General features: G+C 43.0%; 1 protein-coding gene across 5 annotated transcripts in view; it reads right to left on the bottom strand.

Annotated features, from left to right (window-relative positions):
- CSMD2 (CUB and Sushi multiple domains 2) overlaps positions 1–26,588 on the bottom strand; it is a 653,904-nt gene that overhangs the window by 609,598 nt on the left and 17,718 nt on the right. For all 5 annotated transcript variants that reach the window (XM_029572110.1, XM_029572106.1, XM_029572107.1 and 2 more), the window contains exon 2: positions 430–646. In XM_029572110.1, the coding sequence (XP_029427970.1) occupies positions 430–646 (217 nt within the window). The remainder of the gene's footprint in view (positions 1–429; positions 647–26,588) is intronic.

Below are 26,588 nucleotides of genomic sequence, written 5' to 3'. Positions count from 1 at the left end.
GATTAATGCCTGTGTTGTACAGCACAATTCCATGTTCACTGTAAAAGCAGATTCTACCACAGGCTTTCATCCTGGTGCTGTTCCCAGAGGTCTTGACAAATGATGCTTGGTGGTTTTGTGATGAATGATGTACATGTGGAAAGCAGGCTGAAGTACAGCACCAAACTGATAACCTGGATAAAAAATGCTCATTGTTTGGCATCAACTACATGGCTTAATGAGGACGGATTTACGTGACAAAACGGACACGAGAACAATTCCAAGATGGCATGAGAGGCAGGAGAGAAGACAGAGACCAAATAGCTACGTGGAAAACTCCTGTTCTAGAGTTCAGAATGGGAGGCCAAAGTGTAAAAAACATTATAAAAACCACTAAAACGAATAAAAGCTTTCATCACTCAAGAGCTGGTAGAATTATAATAACTGTACCTTGTTCTCAGGTTTCCCTGTTGAGGTGCTCCATCGTAAACTGACAGCACATCAAAGTCTTCTTCTAACGCGAACGACTGGAACACGAGCTGTACCCGATTGTGCTCCTCAGTGCTGATTGTCCACGTGCAGTTCGCATAATTCGGATATCCATATGGGAATCCAGGGCTCTCTAGGGTTCCGTTTGGACCTTGCAAAGTGTGACTGCAATTTTGACCTGGAAAGAAGTAAAAAGCAGAAACTGATGAGGTAGAAAACTTGCAATATTTAAATAAACAAAAATATAACCATTATTAAATATATTTTACTTTAAATAATTCCATACAGCTCTATCGATTACATATTTCAATAAGCAACCAGAATAAACCTAAGATATTTTGGCAGTACAGACTGAATTGAAAGTTGATATAGTTAAACTGTATCCATGGTTTTCCCTTTTCTGACTCACTTGAGTTGAGCAGCATCTGCATATCCATGCTGCTCCCTAAGCTGAATATTCCACCAGATATGCGACAGATATTTTATGCTGCTTTTGTGTCTTAGAATTCTGTTAACTGCTTTGAATCGATTTTAATTGAAGAGAACTGTATATTAAGAATGTTTAAATAAAAAAATAAATACAATTTGTATCCCAAATGCAACAAGAAAGCAGAACACTTAACATTCACAAGCACCAGGGTTTTATGGAGGCTGGAGACCATATACTATCATGCTTTGGTCCCTACAATTGAAAATTATAAAAACTGCTGGGGGAAAGAGTCTGGCTGAAACGAGGTGTGCATGCTAACTGCAGCACCCAGGCAAGATGTCAGACTTAAAGCTAAGCTAGGAAGAAAAATGAAAAGGGAATTTGTGTAGTTAGTGGCTACTTACTTCCTCTCTAACCTGATGGCGGCAGGGAAGTCTGCACAAGGAAACGCGCTGTGCATCGTTCCCAGTGCAGGCTATTGCCATGGCAACACCCTCACCCGGGACTCCCTTCCTTTTTATTCTGGAAGCACAATGGCCACTGCAAAGAACATGGCTGAGAAAGTTAAGAGACAGGCAGCGAAGCAAATCAAGCCTTTCCCTCACCTAAGAACCATGCGTCTCACAGTAATTCTCCTGAGTGCAGTGCTTTGTATCTCCTTTCTTCTTATTTCTGTGTGCTTCACCTGCAAACCTTGTAAGCAGATGTACGGCAGGAAGATAATTGTCAAAGGGACTTCTGCAGATAAAACAAGTGTTTTATGCACACAGGTGGTCTTTCACAGAATTTTACCACGTATGTGCTGTTCATGTGAAGCGTCACCTGGACTGAGGGGGGGGGGGGGGTGTTTCTAGGAGCAGAGCAGGGGGATGTTTTCAGCTTACACGCATTCTTTTCAAACTTAAAAAGTATGCATCCAATTTTCACAAAAAATCTGGGTGGACGACTTAGCAGTTGTAAACGTGTGCGGATGGATTTGTTGGGATAATTTCCGAAGTGGATTCATTCACGCAAGTCCATGTTGAAAAGCAGTGTAATTTATGCATGTATTTACTGAATTACACAAATTAGATGGCAAATACACACACAGGTTACAACAATTTTCAAAGGAAGGGCATGTGTCTTCTTTCCCCTTTGAAAATAGTGTGTGTTCTTTCCCCTTTGGCAATAGTGATCATAATATGATCAAATCTGAATTAATGACTGGAAGGGGGACAAGTAAGCAAATCCACGGCTCTCGTGCTAAACTTTCAAAAGGGAAACTTTGATAAAATGAGAAAAATAGCTGGAAAAAAACTGAAAGGAGTATCTACAAAAGTAAAAAGTGTGCAAGAGGCGTGGTCATTGTTAAAAAATACTATCCTAGAAGCACAGTCCAGATGTATTCCACACATTAAGAAAGGTGGAAAGATGTATTCCACACATTAAGAAAGGTGGAAAGAAGGCAAAACGATTACCAGCATGGTTAAAAGGGGAGGTGAAAGAAGCTATTTTAGCCAAAAGATCTTCATTCAAAAATTGGAAGAAGGATCCAACAGAAGAAAATAGGATAAAGCATAAACATTGGCAAGTTAAATGTAAGACATTGATAAGACAGGCTAAGAGAGAATTTGAAAAGAAGTTGGCTGTAGAGGCAAAAACTCACAGTAAAAACTTTTTAAAATATATCCGAAGCAGAAAGCCTGTGAGGGAGTCAGTTTGACCGTTAGATGATAGAGGGGTTAAAGGGGCACTTAGAGAAGATAAGGCCATCGCAGAAAGATTAAATGATTTCTTTGCTTCGGTGTTTACTGAAGAGGATGTTGGGGAGTTACCCGTACTGGAGAAGGTTTCATGGGTAATGATTCAGATGGACTGAACCAAATCATGGTGAACCTAGAAGATGTGGTAGACCTGATTGACAAACTGAAGAGTAGTAAATCACCTGGACCAGATGGTATACACCCCAGGGTTCTGAAGGAACTAAAAAATGAAATTTCAGACCTATTAGTAAAAATTTGTAAATTATCATTAAAATCATCCATTGTACCTGAAGACTGGAGGATAGCTAATGTAACCCCAATATTTAAAAAGGGCTCCAGGGGCGAGCCGGAAAACTACAGACCGGTTAGCCTGACTTCAGTGCCAGGAAAAATAGTGGAAAGTGTTCTAAGCATCAAAATCACAGAACATATAGAAAGACATGGTTTAATGGAACAAAGTCAGCATGGCTTTACCCAAGGGAAGTCTTGCCTCACAAATCTGCTTCACTTTTTTTGAAGGAGTTAATAAACATGTAGATAAAGGTGAACCGGTAGATGTAGTATACTTGGATTTTCAGAAGGCGTTTGACAAAGTTCCTCATGAGAGGCTTCTAGGAAAAGTAAAAAGTCATGGGATAGGTGGCGATGTCCTTTCGTGGATTGCAAACTGGCTAAAAGACAGGAAACAGAGAGTAGGATTAAATGGGCAATTTTCTCAGTGGAAGGGAGTGGACAGTGGAGTGCCTCAGGGATCTGTATTGGGATCCTTACTTTTCAATATATTTATAAATGATCTGGAAAGAAATATGACAAGTGAGGTAATCAAATTTGCAGATGATACAAAATTGTTCAGAGTAGTGAAATCATAAGCAGATTGTGATAAATTGCAGGAAGACCTTGTGAGACTGGAAAATTGGGCATCAAAATGGCAGATGAAATTTAATGTGGATAAGTGAAAGGTGATGCATATAGGGAAAATAACCCATGCCATAGTTACACAATGTTAGGTTCCATATTAGGTGCTACTACCCAAGAAAGATGTAGGCATCATAGTGGATAACACATTGAAATCATCGGTTCAGTGGGCTGCGGCAGTCAAAAAAGCAAACAGAATGTTGGGAATTATTAGAACGGGAATAGTGAATAAAACGGAAAATGTCATAATGTCTCTGTATCGCTCCATGGTGAGACCACACCTTGAATACTGTGTACAATTCTGGTCACCGCATCTCAAAAAAGATATAGTTGCGATGGAGAAGGTACAGAGAAGGGCTACCAAAATGATAAGGTGGATGGAACAGCTCCCCTATGAGGAAAGACTAAAGAGGTTAGGGCTGTTCAGCTTGGAGAAGAGCCAGCTGAGGGGGGGGATATGATAGAGGTGTTTAAAATCATGAGAGGTCTAGAACGGGTAGATGTGAATCGGTTATTTACTCTTTCGGATAGTAGAAAGACTAGGGGGCACTTCATGAAGTTAGCATGGGGCACATTTAAAACTAATCGGAGAAAATTCTTCTTCACTCAACGCACAATTAAACTCTGGAATTTGTTACCAGAGGATGTGGTTAGTGCAGTTAGTGTAGCTGTGTTTAAAAAAGGATTGGATAAGTTCTTGGAGGAGAAGTCCATTACCTGTTAAGTAGTTCACTTAGGGGTAGATTTTCAAACCGCGCGAATTGGCGTACTTTTGCTGGCGCATCAGGCGCCAGCAAAAGTAAGCGGGATTTTAGTAGCTACGCGCGTATCCGCTAAAATCCTGGATCGGCGCGCGCAAGGCTATCGATTCTGTATAGCCGGCGCGCGCCGAGCCGCGCAGCCTACCTCCGTTCCCTCCGAGGCCGCTCCGAAATCGGAGCGGCCTCGGAGGGAACTTTCTTTTGCCCTCCCCTCACCTTCCCCTACCTAACCCACCCGCCCGGCCCTGTCTAAACCCCCCCTTACCTTTGTCGGGGGATTTACACCTCCCGGAGGGAGACGTAAATCCCCGCGCGCCGGGACACGACCTGGGGGCGGGTACGGAGGGTGTGGCCACGCCCCCGGGCCCGCCCCCGGAATGCTCCCAACACGCCCCGAGGTTCGGGCCCGCCCCCGACACGCCCCCTCAGAAAACCCCGGGACTTATGCGAGTCCCGGGGCTCTGCGCGCGCCGGTGAGCCTATGTAAAATAGGCTCACCGGCGCGCAGGGCCCTGCTCGCCTAAATCCACCCGGATTTGGGCGAGGTTCTTATGGCCTGGATTGGCCACTGCTGGAAACAGGATGCTGGGCTTGATGGACCCTTGGTCTGACCCAGTATGGCATGTTCTTATGTTCTTATTGAAACCTGCCTGCCAGAGCGTACAGCAGAAATCCTCTGGGAAATCTTGCATGCACACTTTTGAAAATGCTGAAGTAAGTACACGAGTAAGTCCAAGCACCTCCTCAGCTCCCCCACTTCCATCTCATGCCACTCGTGTACGTTCACCCACATGTCGGATAGGCAATTTTGTAAATGGCCGTTTCTATGCTTTGAACACTGTTTTACCTGTATATGTCATTTTGAAAATAATTATCTATACGTGAAATAAATAAACATATACCTTCCGCCGTAGATCTACCTCTGCCAATGGCTATAACGCTTTCCTCCTGTTACTCTTCTCCCCCCCCCGAATTCTCCCTTCTCCATGCTAAATTTCCATCCTGCTGTCGCCCACCAAATCCTTCCTGCATCTGCTGCTATTCCCTGCTTCCCTTGTTAAGCCCCTAATATTCCTCCCGAACGTTTAATAATTTCCCATGCTGACTCCATTAATTCCCCCCCCCCTCTCTGTCAACCGATCCCATTGTATCCCTTATGACTCTGCCACTATCATGAGCTGGTAAAATCCAGTTATGACCACCATTTCCTTTCTTGTACATATTTCCATTGGTTAATCAGTTCCTGGTACTACATGTGTTTACTGTGTGAAGCCTGTTGTTATATTATTTCCATTATGTGTTGCTGCATTTTTGTTACATGAAAACCAAGGTGATGTTCCGAACGTGCCGCGGTATATAAAAATACATAAATCAAATCTGGTTTGCTCACCAATCAGCTAGGGCAACCTGCCCTGCAGAGTGGGGTAGATTTTTTTAAAAAGCGCGTTCGCGTACTTTTGTTTGCGCACCAGGCGCAAACAAAAGTACGCTGGATTTTATAAGATACGCGCGTAGCTGCGCGTATCTTATAAAATCCTGGATCGGTGCGCGCAAGGCTGCCGATTTTGGGCAGCCGGCGCGCGCCGAGCCGTGCAGCCTGTCACCGTTCCCTCCGAGGCCGCTCCGAAATCGGAGCGGCCTCGGAGGGAACTTTCTTTCGCCCTCCCCTCACTTTCCCCTCCCTTCCCCTACCTAACCCACCCCCCCGGCCCTATCTAAACTCCCCCCCACCTTTATCCACGGATTTACGCCTCCCGGAGGGAGACGTAAATCCACGCGCGCCAGCAGGCTGCTGGTGCACTGAGACTCGACCCGGGGACGGTTCCGGAGGGCGCGGCCACGCCCCCGAAACGCCCCGGGCCGAAACCACGCCCCCGGTCCCGCCCCCGAAACGCCCCCTTCGAAAAACCCCGGGACCTACGCACGTCCCGGGGCTCTGCGCGCGCCGGCGGCCTATAGAAAATAGGCCGCCGGCGCGCAAGGCCCTGCTCGCGTAAATCCGGGCGGATTTACGCGAGCAGGGCTTTTAAAATCCGCCCCAGTAACCCCAAAACACCCTTTTATTTCTAAACAATGTAGAGCGTCTGTAATTGTAGGTGGCAATGGGTAGCTGAAATTCCCTCCTAGACTTTGAAAACATATAGGGAGCCTGTTTGGATTGTGAGAAAAGGTGTGTGTTATTTTATTTATTTAAAAACTTTTCTATACCGTCGCTAAGTTATATACCATCGCAACGGTTTACAAATAGGCACCTAGACTAAGGTATGAAATGTAGGTTATCGTACATTCTAACAGGTGCCAATAAAGTTCGGTTACAATTTCATAAATAAAATCATTATTTGAGTAATGTTGGTCAAGTCCAGGTATATTATTGAGTTACTATCTCTTTGAGATATTACTTCTTAAATGTAGGATTGAGTAAATTCATTCTCATCTGCATTACTCTGTACTTTCATTATCTACCCTCCATACTCTTTAGCGAAGGCTTTTTTAAAGAGCCATGTTTTTAGATTTTTCTTAAAAGTTTTGAAATTATTCTGTAATCTGAGTTCAGGGGGCATCGTGTTATCTCTTACAATATGGAAACAGACAATGAGAAGGAAGGCAACGGTAGTCAGACCTATTCCCAGTCTACCCAGCTTCACACCTCACTTCCCCACATCTGATATTCAATGGCAGTGAATGAATGCCATCCTAGCCCACAGGTTGCAGACATGCGGCAGTCACTGGTCATATGCAGGGAGCCCTGGTTTTCACAAATGGAATTACAGCACCAGAGGTAACACCTTACAGAGCAGAAAGCCAAGTTGCACTTAAGTCAGAGACAATAGGAACAGTTCCTATGTTTTCTCCTTCCTATTGAACATTAGCTGTGACGTCAACTTTATTTTAAATAAATGGCAGGATTGATCTTAAAACAGAAGCTGTTACAGAGTTTCAGAGGTCCTTTAAACTGACAGTACTAAAATGCTCGGTTATGTAAACAATGCTGAAAAACATGAAATATGTCATTGATTCTGTTCACAAATCTATCTATACAACGAGCAATAAAGTTTTATTGTTAATGGCAAAGCAAAAAGCAGAACCTTTCCAGGCCATCATGTTCTTTCAAAAATGCATTGACCACTATATCAATAGCAATGAACACAATTCTGATTAAACTACACGAGTTATAGCCTGACCAGGGAAGCAACTGAAATATATTTTACTTTATGTTGCTAAAAGTGAAAATAAAAGATCAAACTAACTGGGAGTCAGAGTTTCCCAATATAACTAAGTAGAAAGAATTTCTCTACCGTTCAGTAGGCAGTTTATGGGTTGGAAGAGATGGGCTAGGTCTATCGAGTCATGCTTGGGATTGGCTGGTTCAATCTGACAGGAAGGAGGGGGTGGTTGGTCAGTTTAATTCTCTGGTAGGGGAGGAAAGGAAGCTTTTCTGATAGCATGTTTAAAAATAATGTCAATGAATGTTAAAGGTCTAAATTCCACTTTAAAGAGAACGTTTTTGGTGAAAAACGCTGAGACTATGAAGCCCAACGTGGTAAGGCCTCAAAGGCATGAAATGAAAGACTGATGCAGATGGGAGCTTATCCGATTCAATATTTTGCCCCAGCCACAAAAAAAAAATAAATATGAGGGAGTGGGGATTATATTCTCTAAATAGTTGTTAGGGTTGCAAATGGGAGATTTCTAAGTCTAAAGGCAAATATCCAAGGGGAACTTTTTACTCTGGTTAATGTGTTTCTCAGGGGACTTTTTGTCAAGAACTCTAGATGGCTGGGTAGAAGGTCATTTGATATTTGGGGGAGACTTTAATATGTCCAGATGCCCTTTTTTGGATAATTCTGGTGGGGTGAGTGTGGTATCTAAAGTTCAGAGGGCCAAGTTTAAATCTTTACTCACAGATTGGAACTTGGTGGATATATGAAGGTTGCAACATCCGACAGAGAAAGATTATTCCTTTTATTCTAAAGCGCATTCCTCATATTCCAGGCTCGATTTCATCTTACTAGATAAGTTTCTGGCGGGTCACTCGTTAGGATCTGAGATTGCCAATTTCACTTAGTCTGACCAAGCCTTGGTCTGGGTGGAGCTCCAGTTTGGGAGGGATTGTGCGGGTAAAATATTTTGGACACTTAACGAGGATTTATTGATCTGCAAATCGTTTGTAGCAGAAATTGTATCTATCATTGAAGAATATTTAGCTATTAATGATAATGAGGAAGTTACTCTGGCTGTATTGTGGGAGGAACTGAAGGCAGTTTTGAGGGGACGATTCATCTCTAGATCTGCATTCTTGAAGAAAGATAAGGGTAAATTGAGGGTTTCATTAATGCATAAAATAGCTAAACTTGAGCTTAGCCATAAAAGGTATAAAAAGTGGTCTCCTATAGCCTTACTTTAATAAGTGAAACAAGATCTTCGTAACTTAGACTTGGCGGAGATAGCCATGCAAATGGATAGAGTAAAGCAAAAATATTTTGAATTCGGCAATAAGGAGGGAAAAATTCTGCCTTGGAGACTGCAATCAAGGGATATGCAAAGTCATATTCTGAAGATTGAATCCATAGAGGGAAGTATCTATATGAAAACCATTTGATCTCACAAAGATTTGTTCAATTTTATGAAGACTTATATGCCCAAGACATTCATATTCAGGATACTCATAGATGCTTTCCTGAAAGATGTCAAACTTTCTTGTTTATTTGGGGAAATGAGGGATCTTTTAAATAGAAAGATAGAAGCCAAAGAGGTATCTATGGTGATTTCAAACCTCAAGTCTGGAAAAGCACTGGGGCTTCACAGACTTTCATCCAAATTTTACAAGATCTTCGAACCAGCTGTCATAGGTCCTCTGGTTGAGATGTTTAATTTTTTGAGGGATGAGGGTGAATTGGCTCAGGGGGCAAATGTGGCAGGCATTATGGTCTTGCGAAAGGAGGGAGAGATCTCACCCTCTTGGTTCCTAGAGACCCATTTCCCTAATTAATCTGGACCTACAAATGATGGCGAAGATACTGGCCTTGTGCCTGGGTCATGTTGCGCCATTACTAATACATGGGGATCAGTCAGGTTAACTGCTGACTATGTGCGGAGGGTTACTAATTTCATGTGGTGCACTAAGCATTAGAATATCCCCTCGGATTTATTGGCGATAGATGCCGAAAAGGCATTTGCCAGGGTACACTGGCCTTTTCTTTTTAAGATTTTACAGAAAATGGGATTGGGGGATTATTTTGTGAATTGAGTTAAAGTGTTGTATCATCTTCCTCATCTAGTATTCGGGTAAATTGAGGGTATTTGGAGTTGTTCACTGTACAAAGGGGGACACTAGGCAGGGTTGCCCCCTTTCACTGTTGCTCTTTGCGCAATCTCTGGAACCCTTTGCGGTTAAGATTAGGCAGAGTATGAGCATCAGTGGGTGAAAATCGGGAAACAATGCCATAAAATGACCCTGTTCGTGGATGACTTATTATTTACGTTGACAAATCCCAAGATCTCCCTTAGTACTGTTTAAATGAATTGCACGATTTTGGCTCTGTATCTGGTTTTAAAGTAAATGAAGATAAATCAGAAATCCTGACATAAATTTGACACCTGAGGAGGTGGGAATTTTTGTGGCTCGCTTGCCCTTTTGTTGGGTTAAAGGTAGCGTTAAGTATTTGGGGGTCTGTTTGATTGCCGATACATCTTGTTTGTTTGATTTAAACTCCAAGTCATTGGCATTAGCAATTTTTAAAGATTTGGATAGAGGCGAGCGGTTAGATCTGTCATTAGGTGGGAATCATACCATTAAAATGAATGTTTTACCCAGATTTTGTTTTTTTTCTTTCAAATTTTGCCTATACGGGTTCCAAATGCAGTCCTTAAGAGCTGGGAAAGGAGGATTTTTAGCTTCATTTGGAGGAAAAATCCTGTTTTTGCTGAAAGAGCAGGGGGGCTGGGAGTCCCCAGGCTGGACTATTATCATTCTGTGGCACATTTACGCTCAGTTTTAGAATGGCATTATGTGACCAAAAAGAAAATTTGGATAGATTTAGACGCAAATATAGTGGGCATCTCTTCCTTAGATAGATTTTTATGGTTTCGAGAGTTTCCGAAAGAGGTCATGGGAAGATTATGTCCATTCTCCGAAACAACCGTAAGCATTTGGTTTAATTTTCAGAAGCAGTTAGTGGAAGATAAGCAGTACTGGTCTAGGACCTGCTTTATTAATCTTAAGGCATTCCCGCCAGGAATTTCTCAGAAGAGGGCGATGAGATGGGGTTGGTCAAATCTGGGATGGGAATACTATACGATCCTTTGATTTGCTATGCGAGCAATTGTGAAAGGTTTCATTATTTGTAAGTAGTGTCTTTTATTCAATCTAGGGTTGTCTCCAGAGAATTACAACTTCCTAAAGCCCTGTTTGAGGCATATTGTAATAGAGCGGATGGAATCACTAAAGCAATATAAAAATGTATGCTTTGTTATTGGGAGTCCTGGGGTTTAAACAGAGTCATTTAATTGTGTGGGATTAAGACATAGGTGAAACTTTGTATGAGGATACCTGGGACTTGTGTTTTCATTTGACGGGAAAGAGTTCTATTGCTGCTAACATTGGAGAATGGATATAAATTTCTTTGTAGATGGTATCTTACCCCTTCTAAGTTACATGGATTTTATCCCAATGTGTCGGATTTATGTTGGCGCAGCTGTGGTGAAAGGGACGATTTTATTTACATATGGTGGAAATGTCCTAAAGTGGCGCAGTATTGGGATGAGGTCTGCGCCTTAATAATGGAGATAATGGAGGTCTCAGAGCGGAAATATCCTAAAAGGTTTTTACTTCTGTTGGACTTGGCAGACTGGGGGAAGGCGGAAAGCCGTCTGCTCCAGAATATTATAGTGACAGCCAGATGTGGTGCAAGAAGGAGAATCCCTCCAAGGCTCATGTGGGTAGTAGCTTGGCAAGAGTATTTTCAATGGGGAAACTCATGGCCATTTTGCATGATGGTTTATTAAAATTTGAGAGAACCTGGGCACCCTATTTGACGTGGAAAGAACGAGGGGAGACTGAAGCGATTTTAGCCTCCTCCTCTGAGGTTAAAAGGTTATGTTGAAGCACTACATCTCTATCCTTGTGTCTTTTTTCATTTTCTTATGGCTAAGCCTGCAGGGTTTCTGTTGGGGGGGTGGGGTGGGGGGAGGAGGGCTGGATGTGAGTGAAATCGGAGGGGGAAAAGGGGAAGTTTGGTTGTGATTTATTAGGTCAGTGAGTGATGAACAATTCATATCTGTTGGGAACATTTATAGTTGGTTTATGGCTTCCTGGTATCTTGCTACTGACTGTGGTATTGTTTGATTTCTTGTTCATTCATTACATACAAACTTCAATAAATATTAAATTTAAAAAAAAAGAATTTCTCTAGCCAGAAATACCAGTTTTACTGTCCTCTATATTCAATGAGACATATTTAGGGATTTAGCAATTTTGTTCTTTATAATAGTTTCTATCATTTTCCCTGGCACAAATATCGGACTCACTGGTCTGTAATTTCCTGGATCATCCTTTGATTCCTTTTTAAAAATTACCATTACATTGGCAAACTTCCAGTCTTCAGGTACCATAGATGATGTTACTGAGTTTACAAATTTCCAATAGCAGAACCGCAATTTCATTTCTCGGTTCTTTCAGCACTCTGGGATGTATACCATCTGGTCCAGGTGATTTGATATTCTTTAGTTTGTCAATTTGCCCTAGAACATCTTCCAGGTTCACTGAGATTTGTTTCACTTCCTCTGAATCATCACCTTTGAATATCATTTTTGGCAGGGGTAGCTCTCTTACATCTTCCACAGTGAATACTGAAGCAAAGAATTAATTTAGTCTCTCTGCTATGGCTTTGTCATCCCTAAGTGCTCCTTTTGCCCCTTGATCATATAATGGTCCAACTAACTCCCTCGCAGGCTTTTTACCTCGAATGTATCTGAAAAAAACATGTTTACAACTACAAACACAAGAACCACTTTCTCTAAGTTGAACTCTGGATCTTCAGATTATGAGACTGCTATGCTAAGAAGGTTCTAAACTCTTTTATGTGTGACTGATAATTTTCATCAAAAGCAATTCAACAATAGCATCACCTGCTGGTCTTTATTCACTCACTCCTGAGTGCAGACAGGCTATAGTGACACCTGCACTGTTCTCACATGCAAGGTTGAACAGTCAGACATAAATGTAAAAGGAGCTTCTTCAGTAGGCGCTCTTTGGGAGCACTGAGCCATCATCTCAGGAGTCTTAAGGCCAAATTCTCTTGCTTCACTCCTCTGGCTTTAGGTTGTAGACTGCTCCAACTGACATACTTTTTAAGGTGATCAGCAAATATCCATTAAAAGAAAACATTGCTCCTGCTCTCCAAAAGTATTTCCAAAGGCAGCTGGTCCAGATAGTTACCTCACTCAAATAAGGGTCCTCCTCTAGGGCTGTTCAGAGTATTGCAATGGGTTGTCCAGGGATATAAGTTTCCCACTTTGAGCTTCCTTACAGTCCCACTGTTTAGATGATGAAAATTAGTCAGGTTAGTGTCAGCAGCTTCACCGAGGCTGAGAACCCTATGAAGGGTCTCTGCTCTCTCTCCCCCCGCCAAGCAAAACTGAGAGGTTGCTGGAAGGTACCATCTCCTGCTCTAGCACCTGAATTTACTCTGAAAATGTGCCCCTTGTTCTACACTCCCATGGGCACAGCTGGCACTCAGGTCCGGGTCCGATTAGATCCAAATCTGCTGTGTTATGCCTAGGACTGAGTACACAGCTTGTTCGGCTATGAAAGGGAGATCCACAAGGAGTGAGAATACAGAGATGCAAGATAAGTGAGGTTCCACAGTAATTTATCACTTTTCTGATTCCCAGGTGGGCACAGACAGAACATTACTGCAGCAGTGAATAGGATAGGAAATGAAGACAGGAGACAGCCTGTCTCAAGGGCTCAGTGCTCCTCATAGGAAATGGAGGTGCAGACAAACAACCCCAGCCCTGAGCTCCCTGCAGACGTTCAGAGACAGTGTAAGGCCACATTTCCTCATGGGACAGCTTGTGCTTGATCTAGTCTAAGGGAACATATACCCCGATAGGGAAGAGAAAACCTTCCCACAATGCATTCTGGGACTGAAACAAATGTAGACGGCCGAGAACAATAATTGTGCAAAGATGAAAAGATGTTAAACACAAACCAGGCACAGTAATAAAGTCTTGATTTGCAAAGAAGTACCGGATGCCAAACTCAGAGAGAATACTTTACAAAGTTTAGGTGTGTGCAGCAAAGAATGAGGACAGGAGAGCGAGGGAAGCCGTGCACATGTGCAGGATTAACACTACAGAGCACGGAGGGACCTGGGGAGATGTGGACACATCGCACCATATTAGCCTACCTACAGTACCAATCTCTGCCTTTGCTATCAAACGTTTCCCATTAAAGAGTTCATCTTCTCCCCTGTATCAGTCCCGAAAAATAGTTCCAATATTTCTGTGGCCAAGGTTATTAACAATCTCACTGACAGAGCCGAAGGGGTCCTAGATGAGTATCTTTGGCAATGGGGAGGGGGGAGATGTATTTATCTATTTATTTAGATTTTTATATTCTGCTTTTCACACTTTTTCCAGCACTTCAAAGCAAATTACATTCAGGTACTGTAGGTATTTCCCTATCCCCAGAGGACTTACAAAATGTAAATCTTTTAATGAATTGGTAGCAGAATTAGAAATTCCTGAATTCACATATCATGAGCCGGATGGCAACTGAGGAAGCTCTCATATTGCAAATGCTACCTCTTGTATATCCATGGACCATTGACAAATTAATGTACACAGTAGAACCATCATTAATATTTATGCACAGTATAAAAGACATAGTACTTGAAATTCTCTTCTTCATTGCTCACACTGTGGCCCATCAACCACACTGCATTCATTAAATCTTCCCAGTCATGCTAACAGAGTATAAAGGTGTACGGTGTTTCCAGCCGTGCACCATTAATGGCCGTTTGGTTCTGGCATATCCTGGGACCAAAGACACAATTCAGAAGAGTTGTGCTTGCTTGAAAGGGTTTGATTTGAGATACAAAAGAAAGCATTGTTGATAGATCAAGCACTGTTACTGGGATATGGAATTTTGTATTACAGTGCGGGCAACAAAAAATGGCAATAGACTCTTTCCTCAGTCTAGGAGCCCCACTATCATTCTATCTCACACGTGACAGGAAACATCCTGTACCACCAACTCCTGCCAGATAGGAGACGGGATGAAGGCGTTTGGGTAAGAGATGTTTTAGCTGTGGCAACCCTAATTACCTGCTTGCACATTTACATTTTCAAATGGTAAAGCAAGTTAGAAATATTAAACAAATAGTGTTAAATGTAACACTAACAACATAGAAACATTATGTCAGAAAAAGACCATACGGCCTATCTAGTCTGCCCACACACACCAACTGTTCAGCTCTACAATCCCTACCACTCTCTCAGAGATCCTCTGTGCTTGTCCCATGCTTTCTTGAATTCAGATACTGTCCTGATCTCTACAATCTCCACTGGGAGGCCGTCCCATGCACCCACTACCCTTTCTATAAAGAAACATTTCCTTAGACTACTCCTGAGTCTATCCCCCTTTCACCCTCAACCCATGACCCTTCATCCAGAGTCTCTTTTCCATTGAGAGAGGCTCATCTCCTGTGCATGGAAACCTTTCAAATATCTGAATGTCTCTATCATATCAAGAACCTTCCACATCAACATACGTACTGCTGCATCCTTGTATATTACCCTTCCCTTTATTTTGTTGCCCACATAACCCCCCCCCCCCCCATTATATTGTTGCCCCACCCCCTCCCCCAATTTATGTTTCCCCCAGTTAAGTCCCCCCTTTTCCTATTTATCTAGTTTTTACTCTACCTATGTGTTCTCTCTTGTTGCTTGTTCATTGTAAAGGCAATGCCTATATATTCCCGGTTTTAAGTTATCTGTAAACCGACACGGTGTGCAAACGGTTGTCGGTATATAAAAATGTTTAAATAAATAAAATAAATAAATCATCTCTCCCCTAACTCGCCTTTCCTCCAGGGTGTTCATGTTTAGATCTCTAAGTCTCTCCCCATGTGCTTTAGAATGAAGATCACTGGCCATGTTAGTAGCCTCCCTCTGGAGCGACTCCATCCTGTTTCTATCTTTATGAAAGGTGCGGTCTCAGTATTCCAAGTGAGGTCTCACCAGGGACCTATACAAGGGCAATATCACCTCCATTTTTCTGCTGACCAATCCTCTCCCTAAGCAGCCAAGCATCTTTCTGGCTTTATCTACCTGTTTGGCCACTTTGAGATTATCAGATATGATCACCCCCAGATCCCGCTCTTGTTTTGTGCATAGAGGAATTTCACCTCCTATGCGGGTCCATTCACTTGGGATTTTTGCAGCCCGCATGGACAACTCTGCAGTTATTAGCACTAAATGCTAGCTGCTAGACTTTACACCATCCTCAAGCTTCACTAGATCCCTCCTCATGTTTACCTACCGCATCTTCCTGAATGTCTGCTCAGAAGAGCAAATCTTTCTCCACAATGTCACTTACAAAAATGTTCAAAAGAACCAGTCCAAGTACCAAGTCCTGTAACACACCACCAGTAATGCCCCTCCCCTCTATCACTACCATTTGTCGCCTTCCACTCGTCCAGTTTCTAACAGTCATTCATTTCATGGCCCACTGCAAGAACGTTCAGTTTATTTCTAAATCACCTATCTGAACTGTGTCAAAAGCTTTGCAGAAATACAAGTAAACTACATCCTGCGCTCTTTCCTGATACAAACCTTTGGTTACCCAATCAAAGAAATTAACCAGATTCTTCTGACAAGACCTACCTTTGGTAAAACCATATTGCCTCAGATCTTGTAATCCACTGGACTCCAGAAACTACATTCTCCTCTATTTTAGCAGAGATTCCATTAATTTACACACCACAAAAGTAAGACTAACCGGCTTGTAGTTCCCAGCCTCCTCTTTACTTCCATGAAGCCTGTCCTTACTATTTCCATAGAAAACGAATCTTTCACACCTTCTACTGATGAATCCCATTAATAGGCAAACAGATTTACATTAGGCCATGCCTCATGAAGTGCTACTGTCAGTAGTATGACAAACATCCTCTTAAACAATTAATTTGACGAAGCATGACATGCTATCTTTTGCGATAAAAGAGCATGCTTTTATGATTTATCAATAAATATCACAGATAATAGAATATTTTACAGATTAAACTGCATTTACAAAAACCACACTGGATTTGTGGAAAAAGAATAAACTGATTTACAGTATTGCACAAAATATAGCATAACTAGTGTACCGGTGTCAAAAGTGAGTGTAAATCTAATGCTATCTTTAATAGAGTGTGCACACTATATGCAAAATGCAAGGCCAGCACAAACTGAGTGTGTTGAATCTGCATTATTAAATACAATCTAACAAAGATACACATTTAATACACAGGTTCCTCTGTGTGCATTCATAATCTTCTCAAATGTCATCTAGCTATTAATTGGATGGACTGGATGGATCTTATGCTCCTTATCTGCTGTCATTTCTAAGTTTCTAGCTTGGTGAACAGACGACCAGGTAAGAGTAGACACATGGCAAGCAGGCTACAATAAAACAGAGAAACAATGCCAAGCAAGGGGGCACATCTGAGCCATCAATGAGCAGCAGGATGAAAAGTCCCAATACTCGTTTTAGATAGGAAACATCCAAACTGAAAGCAAGTAGGACTACCATAGGTACCTGTAAAACTGGACTTAATCTATATTTTGAGATCTCGGAAGCACAATGAGAAAGGTTTGCTCTAATGTTTACAGCATTGACTGGCACAGAAAGCAAAATTCCAAAACAAGGGATTTGTTAAATGGAAAGCTTCATGGTCTTCTCGTGCCCATCCACCCAATCACCTTTCCTTTGCCTAGTGAGCATATTTCAGCAAGATCCTGCACCGTGCAAGGGCTATCCTCAAGGGAGAAGTAAAGCGAAAGGTGCTGCAGGCTCCGGGAATCTTCATTTGTCAGCTCTTCCTCTGCCACCCTGAGTTTGGAGGCAAGTTAGGACTTTCCAGGTTGTCTATTCCTCCTGCTCAGATGCCCATGCTAATCCCAGTGGTAATTTACCAATAACATAGAACAGGCTCCTCTTCATATGAAGTGAAATGAACTTAATTTGCAGTGCAAAGTGCAGGAATCTAATGAGCTTAATTCTCACTTATACTGCAGATCAAAATTGTTACTGCTTAAACCAACTCCATACTGGATTTTCAATTCTATTCTTGCTGTTCTCCCAGCAAAAAATAATCTGCTCGCAGGTACAGAGCCACACAGGTCTGAAGGACATAGGATGTGTCCTTAAGACCTCAGGCACCACCTCCTCTCCGAAGAATTCTTATTTGGGTCTAATAACAGGTATCACAGCTAAGAACATAAGAAATTGCCCTGCTGGGTCAAACCAAGGGTCCATCAAGCCCAGCATCCTGTATCCAACAGAGGCCAAACCAGGCCACAAGAACCTGGCAATTACCCAAACACTAAGTAGATCCCATGCTACTGATGCAATTAATAGCAGTGGCTATTCCCTAAGGAAACTTGATTAATAGCCATTAATGGACTTCTCCTCCAAGAACTTATCCAAACTTTTTTTGAACCCAGCTACACTAACTGCACTAACCACATCCTCTGGCAACAAATTCCAGAGCTTTATTGTGCGTTGAGTGAAAAAGAATTTTCTCCAATTAGTCTTAAATGTGCTACTTGCTAACTTCATGGAATGCCCCCTAGTCCTTCTATTATTCGAAAGTGTAAATAATCGATTCACATTTACCCGTTCTAGACCTCTCATGATCTTAAAGACCTCTATCATATCCCCCCTCAGCCGTCTCTTCTCCAAGCTGAACAGCCCTAACCTCTTCAGCCTTTCATCATAGGGACACCAATGGGCTCCATTTTTTCAGGGCAATTAGATCCAGTTCTGGCTTTATCCCACTGCATGCCAAGAATAGTGGTTCTGATTTTCCTAAAACAAAAATAGCAGACTACAAGGCCATGCATGCAATGGAGAGAATGCAGGGCTGCAATGAAGCTGGTTGGTAGCCCTAGCAGCACGGCTGATTCCTGCAGTGGTGGCGTCTGTCTGACTTCCTGGGCGAGTGAGAAAGAGTGTGCAGCAGGGGTGATGAACTGAAGCAATGCCTTCCAACAGCAGGGAGATGGAGAACTCCGCTACATCTAGAACCAGGCAACAACCGATGGCAAAACCGCAAACTGCAATGTGGTCAGTGTCCTTCTCCCTCTTGTCTTTTAAAAAGCGTTTTCTGCAAGCGATGACTCCATTATCCTGGGCTGTGACAATGATGTATTACCCTGTCTGTAGTTAGTTCAGCCTCACAAGCAGCAGAGTTATCCTTCCACATTCAGCCTCTTGGTTGCTGTGGATTTACTCAGATACAAAATTCAATAGCTAACCGAAGTGCAGAAATTCAATTGTATCTGCTCGTGTCCCTATCCACATTAAGAAGGTGTGTAACGCTTTAAACAGAAAGAGAACTGCTCAAGGCAGCCCGAGACCCACGCAGACCATAAATAAATAATCCAATATGTACAGGACTGAATGCATGAGGCAGGAAGACGGGAGTGATCGGAATAAAAATGCACAAATATACAGAGGGCGTACTTTCAGGGACATGGAAAAAAATAAAAAGAAATGTTTGTTTTCCTGCATTCAGTGTCCTCTCTCACTGTTACTCATCAGCAAAACTATCCTGTGTGAGTGTGTGTGAAAGAACCAGGGAGTGAAAGGTACACAAGATAGGTGCTGAGCACATTCTTCCAGAGGGGAAAAAGTGAAATCTGATGACTTTGAGGGTTCCTGAGGCATCCACCGTTGTGGGCTGTGGCCCCAGTATGGCAGAGTCCAGGGCTAAGCATTGCGTCCCCCTTAGCTCAGGTGACAGACATGAACTCAAACCCTGGCTTAGGGTAGATTGGCTCCAGAAAACTCTAATGTACTCATACGTGTGTGGTATGAAATACACAGAAAATGTTAAAAAAAAAAAAAAAGGATCAAAGAAGGCTGCAGTGCCTTAGCATTACTTACAGGACACGGGATGCGGGAAATGATTTACTGACACGTAAAGGCGTACAGTGCTGATCCCTGAAAAAGATAAGCTGCAAGAAAAGTTTGGCATTTTGCAACCACCTTTAGTTCATCCAGATTTAGGCCCAGGGACTCAGAATATGGATGCAAGTTTTGCTCTCACTTCCTACTTTTAAATGACCCAGCACACCTTGTTCATCAGTACCAGGTCATCCTCCCTCGCCAGCCTTCGGGAACAGAAGACAACCAAGTGGTCCATCCTCTGTAACTCTTATTCTGGGTATTTGTGGTATTGGGCTGTGCTGTTACTTTAAAACATCGCTATTTCTTATATCATTTTCTGTCCCTCCCCTTTTGAAATCGCACAAATAAACTAATGAAAAATCATTGTTATTTAGTTGTTATAGCAAACGAATTTAATAAATAAGGGGGTAACTTTCAAACGAGTTCACCCACTTACTTAACTGGGTTTTACATGTGAAAGTGCATTTTCCATGAGTAAGTGGGCTTCTGAAAATTGCTACAGCATTGTCCATAGGACATTCATACCTACATGCTCTTTAAGCAAGCAATGCTGCATTTATACTTGTAAATCCTTTAAAAATTAATCAAATTGGAGCCTACTTGTGTTTCTGTAAATTTATGGGTCTGGGTGATTTTAATTGATTGTGACACTGCTTTGCAATTATTTTTATTTGCAGCAAAAATGCATTTAAAAAAGTGTTTCTGCTCTAAGACTATTTAACTTGTGAGTGGATGATTGAGAAGACTGGGATACCTCCTATTAGAGAGGTCTTACACTGCTTTCCCAGCTGGCTGATACCCGTAGTAGCAATGTTTCTTGGCATTACTGGTTTGTTATAAGTTTTTGCCGTTTATACCTTGCTTATGTTCTGTCCAACAGTGGCCAATCCAGGATACAAATACCTGGCAAGTGTGCAATAATTAAATCGATCCCATGCTACTGAAGCCAGTAATAGCTATTCCCTAAGTCAACTTGATTAATAGCAGGTAATGGACTTCTCCTCCAGAAACTTGTTCAAACCTTTTTTGAACCCAGCTATACTAACTGCACTAACCACATCCTCTGGCAATGAATTCCAGAGCTTAGCTATGCGCTGAGTGAAAAAGAATTTTCTCTGAATTGTTTTAAATGTGCTACTTGCTAACTTCATGGAGTGCCCCTTAGTCCTTCTGTTATCTGAGAGAGTAAATAACCGATTTACATTAACTTGTCCATGATTTTGTAGACTTCTAGCACATCCCCCTTCATTCGTTTCTTCTCCAAACTGAACAGCCCTAACCTCTTTAGCCTTTCCTCATAGAGGAGCTGTTCCATCCCCTTTATCATTTTGGTTGCCCTTCTCTGTGCCTTCTCCATCACAATTATATCTTTTTTGAGATGCGGCGACCAGAATTGTACACAATATTCAAGGTGCGGTCTCACCATGGAGCAATACAGAGGCATTATGACATTTTCCGTTTTATTAACCATTCCCTTCCTAATAATTCCTAACATTCTGTTTGCTTTTTTGACTGCTGCAGCACACTGAGCCAACAATTTTAAAGTATTATCCATTATGATGCCTAGATCGTTTTCCTGGGTGGTAGCTCCTAATATGGAACCTAACATCGTGTAATTATAGCATGGGTTATTTTTCCCTCAATGCATCACCTTGCACTTGTCCACATTAAATTTCATCTGCCATTTGGATGCCCAATCTTCCAGTCTCACAAGGTCTTCCTGTAATGTATCACAATCTGCTTGTGATTTAACTACTTTGAATAATTTTGTATCTGCAAATTTGATAACCTCACTCGTCGTATTCCTTTCCAGATCATTTATAAATATATTAAAAGCACCGGTCCAAGTACAGATCCCTGAGGCACTCCACTGTTTACCCTTTTCCACTGAGAAAATTGCCCATTTAATCCTACTCTCTGTTTCCTGTCTTTTAACCAGTTTGTAATCCACAAAAGGACATCGCCTCCTATCCCATGACTTTTTAGTTTTCCTAGAAGCCTCTCATGAGGAACTTTGTCAAACGCCTTCTGAAAATCCAAGTACACTACATCTATCGGTTCACCTTTATCCACAGGTTTATTAACTCCTTCATGGGTCAGCCCTGTGACCGACCGACTCATCTCAGAATGCCGCAAGTTCTTCAGCGGCAGGGACGTCACCATGATGTCCCCCACTGTGCTTGCACACCAGCCTTAGGTGCACACATGCGCTGCTGAGCCCAACGTAAAGGCCCTGCAGCAAGAAAACGATGGCAGTGCCAGGTGGTGACCTCAGCGTGGCTGGGTACTTAATGTCCAGGTGCGCTCCCCTCAAAATGCCTCAGCACCAGCTCTCCCTGCGTGGCTCGTGGTCCTGCCTTCCCCTGCCCTTTCCCACCTCTCTGTTCTCTTGCTCTGTCTGTCCTGCCTTGTCTTAGTCCTCAGTGTCCGTCCTGCCTTGTTCTGTCTGTCTTGGCCTCATTCTTGGAGCTGACCTCTGGTATATATGTTGACCGCTCTCTTCCCTGCTGTGGACCCTGGCTTCCCCCTGCTCACTGCCAGAGCCGACCACGGCTTGTATCTGGATCCTGTCTTCTTGCAACCAGTCCTGACCACTGCTCATACCTGGACTCTCTATGACCACTCATTTAGGGAAACTCACCCAAGCTCTGCTGACCCCCAGAACCCAAGGGCGCAACCTGTGGGGAATGGGGTTGGTACAGGTAAGCTCCAGCTGTCTGCCAGTTGCTGAAGGCCTAGTGGGTTCGCCTACTAAGTTGCATCCAGCATGCCACAGCCCAAGAGCTCACATCCATGACAGTTTATTTATTCACCCCTTCAAAAAAATGTAGATTTGTGATGCAAGACTTCCCTTGGATAAACCCATGCTGGCTGTATCCCAAGCAAGCTGTGGCTAACATTTAATAACTGTTATAATTCTGCTTGTCAAGCAGCCTCCCAACTACCAGAGGCCTTCCGGGAGCTGCTCCTATCCTTTTTCCAGCTTTGCTCTCAGTGACCTCATGACTCGGCAAATCCCTCCTATTTAGCTTTGCCTCCATCTACACTCAGGACCTTGTTATTGAGTCTCCTTGGTTCCTTGTTTGGCCCCTCGTCTCTGTATTCCTTGTGACTCTCCGTTGCCTTCTGCCTTGTGGCTTCCCTAAGCCTTCCTGTCTCAAGCCGTGCTCCCTGGCTCCCTAAGCCTCCTGTCTCAAGCCTTGCTCCCTGGCTCCCTAAGCCTCCTGTCTCAAGCTCCCTGGTTCCCGAGCCTCCTGTCTCAAGCCGTGCTCCCTGGTTCCCGAGCCTCCTGTCTCAAGCCTTGCTCCCTGGCCTCCTATCTCAAGCTCCCTGGTTCCCAGGCCTCCTGTCTCAAGCCTTGCTCCCTGGCCTCCTATCTCAAGCTCCCTGGTTCCCGAGCCTCCTGTCTCAAGCCTTGCTCCCTGGCCTCCTATCTCAAGCTCCCTGGTTCTCAGGCCTCCTGTCTCAAGCCTTGCTCCCTGGCCTCCTATCTCAAGCTCCCTGGTTCTCAGGCCTCCTGTCTCAAGCCTTGCTCCCTGGCCTCCTATCTCAAGCTCCCTGGTTCCCGAGCCTCCTGTCTCAAGCTCCCTGGTTCCCTGGCCTCCTGTCTCAAGCTCCCTGGTTCCCGAGCCTCCTGTCTCAAGCTCCCTGGTTCCCGAGCCTCCTGTCTCAAGCCTGCCCACATTAGTAACCTTTGTTTTGTTCCACTGTTTCATCCCTGACCTTGGCTCCTGACTGAGCCCCAGACATCGGCCTCCAGCCCTGCAGCCTGCATCCAAAGTCTGCTCTGGCTTCTGTCTCCAGTCCCGTCCAACAACAGCCTGCAGCCTGCCTCTTCAGTCCTGCCTGACTTCTGTCTCCTGCATCCCCAGGCCTGTTCGGCTTCCCCTGAGTTCATTCCCTTCCAGTCCAGCCTCAGAGTTAGGCCACCCGAACCCAAGGGCTCAACCTGCGGGGAAGGTGGCTGGTATAGGCCGAAAATCCCCTAGTGCAGTCTGCCCCAGAGTCCTGGACTGTTCCCGCGGGGCTCCCCCAGCCTAGCTGGGTCCTCAACCCTATCAAGAACATTTTGTATTTCTAGACCACCTTTCAATTTTAACTGAAAGTGCTTTACAACAATTTTGTCACTCCCATTCCTCAAAAGGCTTACCATCTAGTTGGGTACCTGAGGCAATAGGATATGCAGCTAATTGCCAAGGTCACAAGGACTCTCAGTGAGGGATTTCCAGCCCATTCCTCCTTGCTCTTTGTGTGTTTGAATAAAATAGTGCTTTTTTGTATAGCACTAGTATTTTTTTCAGGCTATACTCTGTCACACTGTAGAAAACCAGATAATGTAGTTCAGACTCTGAATTGCCAGAGAAATAGTGAACGTGAAGCAATAGAAATCTTCTGTTCAGTGCAAAAAAAGCAAACAGAACATTAGAAATTATCCAAAAAGGAACAGAGAATAAAATGGAAAATATCATATTGCCCCTGTATTGCGCTATGTTGCGACCGTACCTTAAGTATTATGTGCAGTTCTGGTCATCCCATCTTATGAAAGGGTGCAGAGGAGGGCAATAAAAATGATAAAGGGAATGAAACATCTCTCCTATGAGGAGAGTGAAGCAGGCTAGAGCTCTTCAGCTTAGAAAAGAGACAGCTGAGAAGGGACATAATAGAAATGTATAAGATCATGAATGGCATGGTTATTTACCCTTTCAAATAATACTAAAACAAGGGGACACTCCACGAAATTAATAACCAGCAGATTAAAAACTTGAAGTTAGCAAGTAGCACATTTAAAACGTATCAGAGAAAATTCTTTTTCACCCAATGTACAATTAAGCTCTGGAATTCATTGCTTGAAGATGTGGTTAGAGAAGGAGGCATAGCTGGTTTTAAAGAAAGGTTTGGACCAGTTCATAGATGAGAAGTCCATAAACTGTTATTAACCAGACAGACTTGAGGAAATGCACTGCTTATCCCTGGGCATTAGCAGCATCTCATCTATCTACTATTTGAATTCTTGCCAGGTTCTTGTGACCTGGATTGGCCACTGTTGGAAACAGGATGCTGGGCTTGATGGTCCCTTGGTCTGACCCAGTGTGGCTGTCTTGGACAAGTCAGGCACTAAAACCTGGTGACCATTTTTCTATGTTTACTTTGGCAAGTCCACACATAATAAGATAAGACGACAATGCATTGCAATGATGAAAATCTCAGAAAACCTTACCATAGAAGTCAGGGTCACACCATCATTAGTAATATGATGAACAGCAAGACCAGGGTCAGTAATGTGTGTCACTGGGACTTTCATACTTTGCTGTGGAGGAGACTCGGGAGCAATGTGTGGAGATATTTATTCACAGAAAGTGTGATGGATGCATGGAACCATCTTTGAGTGGGGATAAAATTGGTACTGATTTTAAAAAGGCTGACCTAACCCTTCCCTTCTGGGCATAACCTCTTGGAGATCCATCCTCAGTGTGAGAATAACTCAGATGTTATCTGGCTAAAATAATATTTGGGTATTTATGCGGCTAAATTCTAGCCAGATAATTTTTTATCTGGCTAAACTTTGGGAGGATAAGTTAGGGACATTGTGAGGACATAACCTCGAGGAGCTGAGTTAGCAAGATAAGCTATCTGGCTGACTGATATTTAGCTGTCTGGTCATCCTGTAGACCTGTCCTAAAGTTACCTGGATAATCTTATGCTGTTAACTATAGGATTGCCAGATACATTCAGTGGTGAGGCTGAATCACTGAATATACAGGATAAGTTACCTGGATAATCTTATGCTGTTAACTATAGGATTGCCAGATACATTCAGTGGTGAGGCTGAACCACTGAATATACAGGATAAGTTACCTGGATATGTTTATCCAGGTGAGCTGCAAAGCCGCAAAGCAGCTGAATATGGACCTTGTCTTTTATTTAATCAGAAAGGGAGTTACACCAGACTTCAGGATGCTAACAGATTTTAAAGGGTGTGTGTATAAAACAAGCATTAAAAATACAACCCGAGTCGCATGGCTTTGGGTTGACATCGTTTTGTTTCAATGGATAACAAGTGTACTATATAAAAGTCTTCAACTCTTAAAAAAAACAGAACTATGGATTTTATATGAATGAATGTGATTGAAAAGAAAGCAAAGTGTTTCTTATCATCAGGAACTGAACTCCTTTGATTACTTTTTCTTCTCTAGTTTGACAGCACTAAGAGCTGAAACTCCTCTGCCTTCAGAGCTACTACAAAAGAATGGGTCACTGCATTGCAAGCCGAGCCCTGCTCATGAACCACAAAGCCATGGATGCACTAAAATGTCGACTCTCTGCCAGCGAGCACCTAATGAAGAGTTTTGTAACTGACAAAGACCACAACCTCATCTGACTGAAGCCATCAAATAGTCATCAAACTAATATAATTCCCCAGAGAGCAGACCTGATGATCAAAGTTCTTTATCTTCGTGCCAATGTACTGATCCAATTAATCCCCCTAAACTAGTATTCTAATCAGCCTTCTGACAGACCCGCATCCTGTAAGACACAGACATGTTGTGGGCATTGTTTCTGAGCAAAGCCAGACCTGCTAATGGTGCTATCTAATATAACATTAACAGGGAATGCTCTGAGAGGGAAGTAAAGGGGGGTTTCTCTTTTTTCCCCCACTAATACTATTCCTAATCTATAAAAGAGAATGTAATAATAAGTTTTCAATCAAAAAGTAAACCTTTCAGAATCTGAGGTCATGATGTATTACCATGAGAATAAAATCAGTTTCTTCCATTATATTCGGTCGCTTTTTGAAATTGCCCTTATTTGAAATCAGAAATAAAATTATTTTCTCCCACTGGGATGTGTGCGATGGTCTCCTGCTGGAAGTTAAAGGATAAATGCAGGTCACCGACTGTCGCACTGTCCAGGCATTTGGATTCCATACAGGAAAAGGTGAGCTTTAGTGTTGTGAAAGGTGCCATATTGACAGTACTGGAAACTGGAGTCCCCCATTTATCCACAGAACAGGTACAGGGGCTGGGCAGGGGCAATGCAAGCTCCTGCCACCCTGCCCAGCTTGTGTGCCGCAGCCATGCAGCTCTGTGCAAAAT

The sequence above is a fragment of the Rhinatrema bivittatum genome, chromosome 11 (assembly GCF_901001135.1).
Source record: "Rhinatrema bivittatum chromosome 11, aRhiBiv1.1, whole genome shotgun sequence".
In the NCBI taxonomy this organism is placed as follows: Eukaryota; Metazoa; Chordata; class Amphibia; order Gymnophiona; family Rhinatrematidae; genus Rhinatrema; species Rhinatrema bivittatum.
The sequence above is the reverse complement of the archived record's forward strand: the minus strand, read 5'-3'. Positions and strand labels throughout refer to the sequence as shown.